Genomic DNA, 12,390 nt, shown 5'->3' on the forward strand with positions numbered 1-12,390 from the left:
ATTACATATTTTTAAGACAGTTCTTACACAAAATTATAGTTGAAATAAAGTACTGACAGGAAACTGACCTTAGTTTCACTGTGAGCCACACATGACTAACTTGGTTAATACACACACTGATTCTCACTTCATAAATATCCACCTCCTTCTACTGCAGTATATAGTCCATTTGCAACCCAAATTACTCATTAGCAAGTATGTTTTCTAAAAGTACATTTCAAAAGTCCAGTTAAGCAATAAGATGAAAATTTATATAAAAATACAACTTTGGATTTAATAAATAAATGATTTTAAATTATTTATTATAGCTTTTTATTTTGAAACCATAGATCACATTAAACAGGTTAGATTGCCCTATATACTTGAATTCCACTTTTCACATTTCCATTTGCTTTAACAGATTAGAGTCTAAAAAGTGTACCCTTCATTTCACCTTTTGTACCTAATAAGATGTCAGCTGTGCAGTCTTGTAGTTCTTTGTATTTAATGATCTGAAATGCAAATGAAGATAAACTTCTTACATTTTTGAAGAATATCATTGTACAAATTACAAGAGTTTTTGTAAAAATGAAAAACTGTGGTACACCCAGTCCTGTAATTAGATTTAATGACTTGCATCCTCGTGAAGTCAGATTGATTTCAATAGAGCTCTGCATGAGAGCAAGAATCTACACTAGCAAATCCAATTATAGGATTATGGTCCAAATATCAGAAGATAAGTTTTCCATTGGCATGTACATAAAGAACCCTAATTCAGTGGGGAAGCAGATGATTGGAAAAATGTCTTACCACATTCCTTAAAATCTATGAGTTATGAGCTTCATAGTTACAATAAATTCAGATCACCATTTTCAGTCTATTAAACCTAGGAATAATGAACTGAAAATAAATACATTCTTTCAAATTTGTAGGAGGGAAATAGTAGTAGAGAATTTGAAATACTAGTTTTACTTTCTGTGGAATTTCTGTTGGGTATGCAAAATTTTTCTCTTTAGAAATATTTTTAATGGGTCCATCATAACCGTACCTGTGAGCACACAGTGATACATCACAATTAGTTCCTCCCCTTACAATTTTGGTTAGGTTTTTTTCCTAATAAAAACATTTCATTCAAGAACATGAATTTTTATGCTGTTGATAAAACAATAATACAAATAACCACACTGGTAAGAAGGCTCCTCAGACCAATATACCATTCTTTTTCCCTTTTACTAGTTTAAAAACACCAGTGCACAGATGGAAGGTTGTACTTTCTTATATCAGTGTTGATAGGTACCAAGCTTTTTCGTGTACCAAAAAGTTACTTTCAGTTCTTTCTTACTTTCCATTAGAAATGAAAAGCAATGTGGAGTAATATTTAGCTTCTGGTTCTTCATTGTCAGTGTAAATAAAAACTTCAAACTATCCCTGCAACTTAAAAAGTGACTATGCAAATGCCAATTTGGTGGTGAAATGAAGTAAACAGAACAGCAATGGGAGTAAGGGAGGTGTATTTCTTAGACTTCACATATGACTGTAAAAGACAAATCACAGATGTGAAGCAGATTCCTCTAAGACAGTTCCTCAAATTTTAATCAAGTATTTCTAAAATATTACATGTTACTCCTGGAGAATGCAAAATAACCGTTCTACATGCTATTTTAGCAGTCTGCATTTGAAAGTGGTTTCTCTAAATAACCCTAAAGTACACAGTTTTGATTTTCTGCTTGCATTACAACAGAGCCAAAACTAGAAAATACATTTGTTTAAATATAAGGGTTATAGCTTAGTAAGATAAAAAAGTAAAGAATTATGTGCTTATCTACCTATATACATGCACTGTGTACTATAGATCCAGCACTGCACAGTGACATGTTTGTAGTCAAGAATCCAATTTGCGTGCCATTGTTTCAAAAGCTTCGTAGGCTTAGATTAGTTAATATTATGTTTGCCAGCAGAGGGAGCCAATTTTATTCCATAAACATAAGGGAAAACAAAACCAGATTTTGTTTTTAACAGGAACATTCCTGGTCTTTTTACATTTACCAGGTCAGAAAAGAGAAAAAATAGTATTTTTTTCAGTGACATCTGTATAGCATGATTTTGAAGGTCTCTGTGATATGTATAGCCTTATAAAGTAACCTGAATTTACAGAAGAGAGTAGGAATAAATTTTGAAAGCCAAGTTCCTTATGTATTTCTTATCTTTTGTTAATAATTCGTTCCTTAATTTATTCAGTTATTTTAGACAGTAATAAACAGCTGTGCTAATGACTTTTGGTAGACAGCATACATGAAACATGAACTCAAATTAAAGGAGCTTACCTTGTGATGTTTAAAGTTACTATGCTTGTAACAGGTCTGCTTTTTGGCCCAGAAGGAGGATGAAAAATCTGTTGTTCTTTATTAGCTGTGACAGCCGTAGATTTTTTAATTACATAAGGGTCAGCAGAATGGCTTGGGTAAGGATCAAATGTTCCCCCTTTCATGCCCCCTGACTGAAAAAAAAAAAAAAAAAAGAAAGTACCAATCTACAATGTAATTGAGTTAATTAAAATATTTTTCATGGAAAAGCAAGTAAGAATACTGAATAGCCGACTGCATCATAGAATATAAGAAACAAAAAACAAATATTCCTTAAATTTGCAATAGAAACTTTAAGGAAAATTTTAGTCCATTATTTTGATAGATTCTTAGCTTTAAATGTTCTTTCATAAGTCTGGATTTTGAGGAAAGGCTCTTAAAAATGTGACAGAAAAAGTAAAAATATAACTCACTAAAATGAGTTACATTGTGGCAAAAAAAAAAGAAATTCCTATGTCACGAACAGTTTACTGGTACACCTCAATGTCCAGTACTGGTGTAGGGATGGTTATGTACACTTGGGCGTTATCATCAATATGCTTCCTGACATACAGGACTGAATACAGCACTGGCTTTTCCTAAAAACCTTATGTCCACTAGTACAAGAGTATCAAATTTCAGTTAAAAAACATGCAGAGACCTGATTAATTCTTTGCAACCCCCCAGTACAGCTAAACCCCACAGTCTGCTGAGGCTGCATTCTTGAAAAGTGCAGCAGCAAGCAATTCACTCAACAATTTTTCCCGTAAGATTTTATATAGCAGAGAGGGAAAGTGTGCAGTGGCTTGGAAAGTACACATAATTTAAATATATGGGTAAAGCATATATGGTGTGAAGGACGGGGAGCCTGGAGAAGGTTGACCAGCATTGTCAGCCAGATGAGGTGCTGACTTTCTAGCAGCTAACTTTTACTGAACAGATTTCCATTCTGAAAGATCTCAGATGTCTCATCTATGAGGCCAAACACCCAACACAATTATTTGTGTGCAAGCATTTTTGCTCTCTCGTTCTGAATAGTTATATTTTCCTTGATAATCATCTTCCTCAGATGAATCAGTCAGTCAAATAAGTCAAGAGTGAAGGACAGAATAATAGCAAAATAGTGGTTAGCAGAGCACAGTATTAAATGATTGACAGTGGAACTCCAAAATGAAGAGCTGAAAAGTGACAGGTGGTACTGTATTAGGTATCTGGAGTAATTTAAGAGAGAGAGATTTATGCATCTTAAACACATTTCAAAGTGAAATTAAGGCTTAGCCTAAGGTGAATGGCATAAATTTAGTATCTCAGAAAAATATATCAAGATTGAATGTTTTATAGAATGGAAAAATATGCATTTAGATTTTAAGAAATAATGACACTACGCAACTAGGACTAATGAACTCTGTTCCTATAGATCCTTCATACTAACTTGATTTATTTCTTATGCCCTCTGAGCCCTTCCATGTATATTTATTCCCATTCTTTTCTCCTAACTACTGAAGAGTTGGCAAATTCTAAAGCACATTCCAAATTTGTGTCTGCTGAGGGACAAGCAACAAATAACTCCTGAGTTTATGTTGCAGCCTTTCCCTGAGCAAAGACACTAACCTGAATTTTTCTGCTCGTGGTGGTTCCACTTGGCTAGTGCTTGGCTAGCAGCCAAACACAGCCATTTGCTCACCACCTCCCCCCACACACACACAGTGGGATAGGTGACAGAACTGGGGGGCAAGGGTAAGGAGACTCATAGGCTGAGATAAGAATAATTTAATAATTGAAATTAAATAAAACTTAAAATAATAATGATATTAATCATTATTATTAATGATATTATTCATTATTATTAATGATATTAATCATAATACTAGTAATAAAATCTGCAAATGAGTGATACCCAGTGCAATTGTTCACCACCCACCAACCAAGCCCAGCCCATACCCAGATAAAGAAGTGACAAACCTGAAACTAAAACCACAATCCTGGAAGAGTGAGAGCCCAAGTGAAAGCCAGAGAGAGCAAAAGAGGAAGAGACTCTCATTAATATGCTGAACATGATGTTATATGATATGGAAAATCCTATTGGTATATCCAAATGTCAGTTTAGCTTATTAATTTAAATATTCCTCGCCCTCTCCCCCCCAGATCTTGTGCTTGTAGACTAACAAAACACAATGTCCTTCAACTTCCAGCGACAAAATTAAAACACTGTCGTGTTATCAATGTTTTTCTCATAACAAATCCCATGTGAAACCAAAACACAGCGCTATTCTAGCTACTAAAAAGAAACCTAGCTCTGTCTCAGCTAAAAACCAGGATACTGCTCCTTCCAGCTATCCATTCGCATGACACTTCTATTTTTAGATATTTGTCTATATAGGCTGAGAGTAATTAGCAGGTTCAAAAATGGTATGAGTTGACTGACAGTCCAAAATAGGAGAGCATTTCACTTTGCTGCAGTAATCTAGTCCTACTGTCATTTACTGCATAACGTTCTGCTTTGTATTTTTTGTGGTGGATGCAGTCAATTAACTATATGTTAACAGCACTATGCAGATTTTAAAGAGAAACACTTTTTAGGTTACTTGAGACTAGTCAGCAGTTGTTGTTGGGTCAAACAAGATTCCATTGCTTTGTAAACTGAAAACAAAGTAAACGGAATAATATATTCTGTAAGAAAAATAAGAAATTAATATCAAAACTAACCATTTATTTCTATCTTAATGCTGTAATACTTAATACCGTAAGAAAAGCTTTTAACAGGAAATATCTGAATATTTATCTTTTGTCTCCAGTACCTGTAAGACAAACTAACCTTTTTAGCAGGAGAACTTGGTTTGAAAGGTGGTGCAATTGGCTTCTCTGGGGGTACTTTCTTCACAGGTGGCAAAGGTTTGTCATTAAAAAAGGGATTAACATCAAAATACTCCTGGGGATATAGATTTAACTTGAAAGGTCCTCCTTTAACCAACCGTTTATGTTCCTCTTGCATTTTCTGTAAAACAAATACTTTGAAAGAAACAGTCTTGAGGATTTTTACTGTATGTTATTCTAAGAGAAAAATGGAAAGCATTTACATTTAGTCTTGGAGAATGTTCACTCTAGCTTTCTTTGCTCTGGTTTGATGATCAAAGTATTTTATATACCCACCATATATACCAACATAGATTCACTGACCAGGAAGCAAAACAATCACTATAAAAGTATGGTAGGAAAATGTTGGGAAAAGCACTGTGTATTTAAGATGTGTCTAACAGTATTGTACACCTGTATCTTGGGCATACATGCAGACATATACGCTTGGAAATTCTGCCTGCATGCATCCTTGCTGCTCACACTTGTGAACTCTGGCCACTACATTCCCAGATTCTGAGCACCTTGCTAAGCTGAGCTTCTCTAGGAATTCGTTCTTTGTACCACGGGAGATGCTGACTATTCTATCCAGATTCACATTTTAAATAAAAGAGGTTAAAACATTATGAACAATTAAAAGACAAGCATAAAATGTACCATCAGCAATACAGTATCACCTGGTAATTCATGCTAATGTCTCAGAGCAAATTCATTTTTTCTATCCAGTGGAAACAATCCCACCTCCCGCTTTTCTGTTCTTCTCATTTTCTGCACAGGATACTTAGTTTTGACCCTGAATTTGTCTCAGCTGCAGGTAGCTGAATTGTTTCTTCTAATCTCGTTCTTACCTTAGACCAAAAAATGTCCTCCTGCTGCTGTTTTTCACTACATGTGATGAAAATATACAGGATAACTAAAATCAGTGCAAGCAAATTTACGAGCTTTCTTAGACTTGTGAATTTATAGGAAAAAATGAAGTCATTTTATATATATATAATCTAGGATAATGAGGTCCCATTCTTCTGACAACAACATACAAATATTATTGTTCTTGCTGTTGGCATTGTTTGGTCATTACTGCATTGTAGCTGAAGGTTTACAATTAAAAATTTAAGGTCAAATCCTCAGTGGTAGAACTTGTGTGAGATACTGACAGATGTCTCAAAGGAAAAATAATAAACGAACAATACCTAAATCTTTTTTATACAGGATGGTCATTAATTTCTTCTCCTTCCTCCACTTTGTAAATAAACATTAGTGATTTCAAGCTAAAGGAAACACCACAGGGTAAAAAAAGTTCATGTAAATTGTAATAAATAATCATAACACTAATATGTAATAAAGACAAATATTTTTACCTTTGCATTTATTCTTTCTACTTCATACCCATCAGCTTCATGTGGGTATTGTTCACCTATGGTAAGGTTTGCATAACTGTAAGAACACAATGAATTACTCAAGTGCTCAAAACTCAAGAAACATTTAATAAAATACTCTGCAAGAATCAATATTGTGAAGTTACCCATATCCAGTTCCTTTCTTTCCCGGATTAGTGTAAAAATTCTTTCCAGGAGGAATGTATCTTTCTTTGGCTTTCAGTTGTGGACTGAAGTACGCATACGGACCTCCTATGGTTCCATAATAACTGCCCAGTCCACATCTAAAAATAGTAAATGAACACATTAATTAATGTTTTGCAAATATTTCAGGCTTTCCATACCTAGTGTGCTAAAATGACAGTAAATAGAAAACCCAAACAATATATACATCTCCAGAGTTAAATATAAAACCAAATCAGATCCACTGTCCATAGATTTACAGCAATTCTGTGCACAGTGTTATGGACAAAAAAGAAACAAGATGGCAGCAGAGAAGAAGTATTAAGGTATCTTAATAATATAAATATGCTTAATAAAGGTTGTTTTAATTTTGCCCCAACAGGTGAAGTAACAGTGGTAGAGACAGATTCACAGAGACCCAAAGGAGCAGGTTAAACAGATTTGATGCTTGATGACAAGAGCACAGTCTTTCCCACAAGTTTACAGAGAACAGTAGGTTAGTGTCGGTATGATAATGGAGTGGCAGCAACGCAGGGTACCTATCTGAAAGATTTTTTTTCTGGGAGATGTTAGGACTAGTTAACTTTCTATGTTGTCATAGAAGGAAAGTAAAAGGAGGCATGGCTCATTTAGGAGAAATACATCTGCCTACAAAGCTGCAGGAATTCACAAAGACCATTTTTTAAAGAACAATTTGAAAATCAGTATTTTCTAACAAGCGTATGACATGCTTTCAAAGTACATGATCATTCAGCTGCTAAAGGAGAAAAGAACCAAGACAAACTAATGACATAGCTGAATGGCAATTTAGTTCACTAAGCTGCAGCTACAGTGGTCCAAAAAAAGGCCAACCAACCAACCGTCTGTCCCCAAAACAGAACAGCAAAAATAAACAGGGGCTACTGTATGAGACCTGTCAACTACTCCAGATAGCCAAGGTCATCTGCTTTGCCTATAACGTCTGCAATTATTGTGGGGAGAGAGTAAAGGTGTCTCAATGAGTTCCTACTTCAAAGTGCTATTAATGAATATTGACAGGATTAGGATTAGGATGCCAAGATAACATCTTCGCACAGAACGCTAACCTGCCTGTTCATTACCCTCCCTTGAGGGACTTCATAAACCCATATATAGAAAAAAATGGGCAAACTGACAATGCACAGACAACATTTATCTTGGTGTTTCCTAGCTCTTCAGTGCTTTATGTCATATTCTTTAAATGTCACTTCTGTGTCTAGGCTTTTTATATGCCAGTAACAAAATAACAGAGAACAGACATATGAAGAAAAGAAAGGCCCAGGCTTCAGTCACATCTTCAGAATGTGACATCTTTACAACCTTTCCATTTGCAGCCAACAACAAATGTGGCTCCAATGTAAAGGAAAGATTCCCAAGAGCTGCTTATCATTCAGGCAGCCAAGAATAACAGCTCAATGAATATCAACAGAGCTCTGAAGTAGTTCCTCAGTTACGATGGGAGTCAGTTTTGGATATATATAAGAAACGTATAGTCACTCTCCATAACTGCTTCAGGATTCCATTAAAAGACAACCTAACCACTTACCCAGCGGTATGTACTACTCTGCCAGTACAGATTTAGGGGAGGATAAAGACAATAAAGAACCTGTCCTAAAGTTCATGTCTAGAGGAATTCAAAAGTCTTACAACAAGAATAAGAGCACAAGCTGCTGCACCCACAGACAAGTGCATTTGTGGAGGCAGTACATGGAAGAGAGCACATTAGCAGGTCTTTGTTGTAAGCGAGACTCCCACTGTTAGACTCAGAACCCAGAAAGCAAGTGAACAGGACTCTCATTGACTGACATGGATTTGAAATCAGCGGCTAGGTGTTTCTAACAGTTGAACCCTTATAAATAATTGGTTACTGTAAAGTCAAGTTGTAGTTGAAATAAAGTTTTGTACATAGGGCTCACACATTGTCTGTCCCATCAGAAATAGCACATGTATATCCAACAGAAAGCCTACACGCCACGTCTTACATTCCTATTAAAAGCTAAGATGCTTCTGTAACATACAATAGAACATAGCTAATCCTTGCATCCTAAAATATGTATCTATAAAATAAACAAAAGGATAGTCTCCAAACTTTCCAAAAGCAAAGCTGCAGAAAGATATGACTAAATATAACCATAAGACTGTAAGAAACAGGCCCTGTACCCAGAATGTATCCTCCTGTCTCTTACTGCAGCAACAAGAACAAAATAAGAATGTATAGTTATAAATGAGTAACCAGGTTCCATCTGGTTTTTACATATGAATAATAATTGTTACATGACACCAATTGCATTGGTGTCATTTTGTCATTCAATTAATGTTGTGGAAATAGCAAAGATGCATTTATTTTAATATTCTGCACATATTCCTTAGTTCTGTAACATCTTCTGACCATCCTATAGGATAATCAGTATTTTTTCTAGCAAAAGGATAATGGATATGAATTCTTTGAGAGGAAAATGTTGTGCCTGGATAATGGCCCCTTTTCCTACTGTTTATGCAATATAGATGCCATCTCTGTTTTGGGGGGCTCAGAAATGGGAGGGAAAAGGTACTGTATCTGAAAAGTTCCAACAGATTTCCTCCTAAATTAAAATGAACCATTCATTTGTTAATTATCCACACCCTTTTCCCATAGCCATCTTCATTTTCATTGAAAATAAAAAGCTAAAGGGTAAGAAAGCTGTTTACAGCAAAAAAACAGCAGTTAAGAGCAAGCATCAGGACCTGATTTCTACCTGTGTTCAGCCCTCCCTTAACTATAATTCTGTGTCGCTGCTCAAGAATCTTCATTCAGTACTGGCTAGCACTACATTGTATAAAACAACAACATTGTACTCTCATTACAGGTTTTATAAGAAATAATCTGTGAGAATTATCCTTAGTGTACAGAAAATAAAAAAGGTCCATTTAAAACATTTTCACAACACTTACGGCAGTTTGTCTCCATTGCTGGGAAGGAAAGCTTTGCCCAAATTTTTCTTTGATTCTGCCAATCTATAGCGTCTCCTTAGCTGAACAGGGTTAGAGTAGGCTTCACCATCGAAAACTCTCACAAACTGAGGCTCAAAATAACCTGCCTGCAGAGCTGACAATGTTTTGGTCCCCCCAGGTAACATCTGTCTGTTCTTGCTTGCAGCTTCATTAAAAGGCCCTTTAAAAAAGTAAGCATTGTAAATAACTGTTCAATGTTAGTGCTTCTCAGCCTACATTAAAAAACTAAGGTCTGGATCTGGGTGGCTCAAAGAACATACTACAGAGCATTTAACTTGTAAATCATATATGTAAATGGTTGGGTCTGAAAGACAATGCTATGAGAAGGTATTCGCAGCACCTACTTTTAGTTTTGTAATCCTTGCACTTGCTTTACAGGCAAAGGAGAGAGATTGGTTACTCCAGTCTGCAATTCGGAGCTAGAGCTGATGCCTATTTATATACGACGAGTAATACTTCAGAGGAACATCTTTCTCCCCCACTGATTACAGACCGGGCAGGAGAGCTTAAGTGCCTCCAGTTAGGTACTGAATCCCCAGCAGCTCAGTGTGGTAGAAGTGTGTCTGCCAGGGTTCTGGTGGACATGTTCATCACTGACACTACACCCCAGCAGAAATGCCGATACTGAGAAGCCAGGATTATTTTGCATAATCACTTCAAAGCACCTACTGAGGGGTAATCTCTGTAACCTTACTAATTACAAAAATTACCCTTCTCAATAAGTATTCCATTAAACAACAAGAAAAGGAGAATATTCTTTAAAAAGATGGGATAGGGAATCTCACATACATGAGTCAGGTCAGAACAGAAAAATAAAATTGCAACACTAATTTAGAAATAATGACAATGTAATTGTCAGTAACAGAAAACCTGCTGAAAGAACACAGAAAAACCACTACTGTTTTTCACAAAAGCAGGAAAACACTGGCAACTTGCAGATAATATTAAAAAGAAATGTATACACTAAAAGATTTTATCAATCCATTACACATACATATTTTTCCATTTTATTGGATTTTTCCTTTCTACGATACATTCATTCTAATATATGAAGCCTTTGTCTTAAGAATACAGACATGAGCAAAGAGTATGCACAAAACAGCAGTTCCCTCTAAAAAAACCCCCAAAACATTAGAAAATAGTGATTCTGAAAGTGGATGGATAATAGGGGCAGTCCCTATCACTAAATAGTGATTAGAATTAAATGTACTTACGCATGTAATGTGACACATATTTATCTCCAATGGAAATGTAACCCATTTCACTGAAGAGGCCAATCCTCTCCATATCACTTTTCCCTTCTGCAGGCATGGCTGGATCTGTGTGACAGTGCACTGCACTAAAAGAGTTGAAGTATCCTTGTTTATTTGTTCTACTGCAAAAGTTTTTAGTCCACACCTATAAACAAAAAGCTTATTTAAGTAAAATGCAATAAATTATGGTTTAAAATATTAGCAATAAATGTAATCTGAATAAAGTAATCTATACTATGACTGACAACTTTGGTGCTTATAGGACAAATGGACTATGTGGGATCTAGGCACCATTGTATCTCCTCTGTTAAAATCAAAACATGAGCAGAGAGAGAAGATTAAATGCATTTGCAATACAGCTGGTGCAGCTCTTACTGAATTTACATAGTTTAGGTAAAAAACCTCTTATCAAGTATCTTCAGAGTACTAAGATGAGAGGTTTTGGTGGCATTAACAGCTAGCAATAAAACACGCCAAGCAGCCTCCTTCTTCATCTCGTGTGTTATCCCGAGCAATGGTTTTCAGTCACTTTCTAACAATGGTATAGAAGGTCCGTGTATGGACAAGTCTGGGGTAAAACATAAGAGAGGAATTTTGGAAACACACTAACTGTAATCCAAGGCCTGGCCATGGTAAATATCTCCAAATTCATCTTGGTTTTAATGCAAATGATTTACAGTAAATGTTAATTTTTCCTCATCATCACCCTCATGATGAACTAAGAGACAGAACTAAGGAAAATGCCTAGTCACCAAGCGTAAGGAACTCAAGGGCTTGAATAGAGAGCAGGCTTAGCACCAGGATTACCAGGGATCTGATTCTCAGAGTGGAAACTAGTAGAGATGGGAATCAGAATCAGCTAGAGGAAGAACTGCCTTGAGGAGGAAGATAACATTATATGCTAAGTTAACCAGGAATGGAAATTAAGGTAGAAGAAATTGGTTGACAGGTTAGGAAAGCTATTTCTTGAAAGTCATGGAATACAAGAATTACCCCAAAAACAAAGGATATGCAAACAAATAGCTGAAGTGTCCATACAGCTCGAAAGAGCACAGGGAAATTAAGACATTAGGGTGGAATATAGATTAAAGACAACGTAGGTCAAGTCCTATGTTGGTATTAACTATGGAGGCAAGGGTAAGATACAAGATAGGAATGAAAATAACTCAGGCAGCAGCAAACTCTGAGAGGTTAGTATCACACATTGGCTGTATCTGGCATGTGGGTGCCGAGTAGAAAAGCAGCAGCAGTGCAGCAGTGGAAATATGCATAATAATATAGATTTTATATATGTTATTATAAAAAATAATATGTTGGAACACTGTGTACAACGGAAGGGCTAGCCTCATTTTGCTGATGCCCAGCAGATGGGATGGGATGGGATGGGATGGGATG

At 35.9% G+C, this 12,390-nt stretch overlaps 1 protein-coding gene across 1 annotated transcript; it reads right to left on the minus strand.

The window, feature by feature from the left end:
- Nucleotides 1-442: 442 nt before the first annotated feature.
- Nucleotides 443-11,053, minus strand: CFAP96 (cilia and flagella associated protein 96). Its single transcript, XM_010170647.1, has 7 exons — nucleotides 10,957-11,053; nucleotides 9,683-9,902; nucleotides 6,697-6,834; nucleotides 6,533-6,608; nucleotides 5,137-5,316; nucleotides 2,304-2,476; nucleotides 443-491 (listed from the first exon to the last, which is right to left on the minus strand). Exons 1-7 carry the CDS (start codon nucleotides 11,051-11,053, stop codon nucleotides 443-445), a joined length of 933 nt encoding a protein of 310 aa, XP_010168949.1.
- Between the last annotated feature and the right edge of the window lie 1,337 nt (nucleotides 11,054-12,390).

The sequence above is a fragment of the Antrostomus carolinensis genome, unplaced genomic scaffold (assembly GCF_000700745.2).
Source record: "Antrostomus carolinensis isolate BGI_N321 unplaced genomic scaffold, ASM70074v2 scaffold2266, whole genome shotgun sequence".
In the NCBI taxonomy this organism is placed as follows: Eukaryota; Metazoa; Chordata; class Aves; order Caprimulgiformes; family Caprimulgidae; genus Antrostomus; species Antrostomus carolinensis.

What these genes read in the sequence shown, in the direction of transcription:
- CFAP96 (XM_010170647.1), bottom strand. Translation starts at nt 11,053, where the DNA reads ATGCCTGCAGAAGGGAAAAGTGATATGGAGAGGATTGGCCTCTTCAGT. An exon ending in ATATGTGTCACATTACATGC is followed by an intron (nt 9,903 to 10,956) that starts GTAAGTACATTT and finishes ACTTTTTTAAAG; the next exon opens with GGCCTTTTAATGAAGCTGCA. An exon ending in CAAGTTCTCCTGCTAAAAAG is followed by an intron (nt 2,477 to 5,136) that starts GTTAGTTTGTCT and finishes TTTTTTTTTCAG; the next exon opens with TCAGGGGGCATGAAAGGGGG.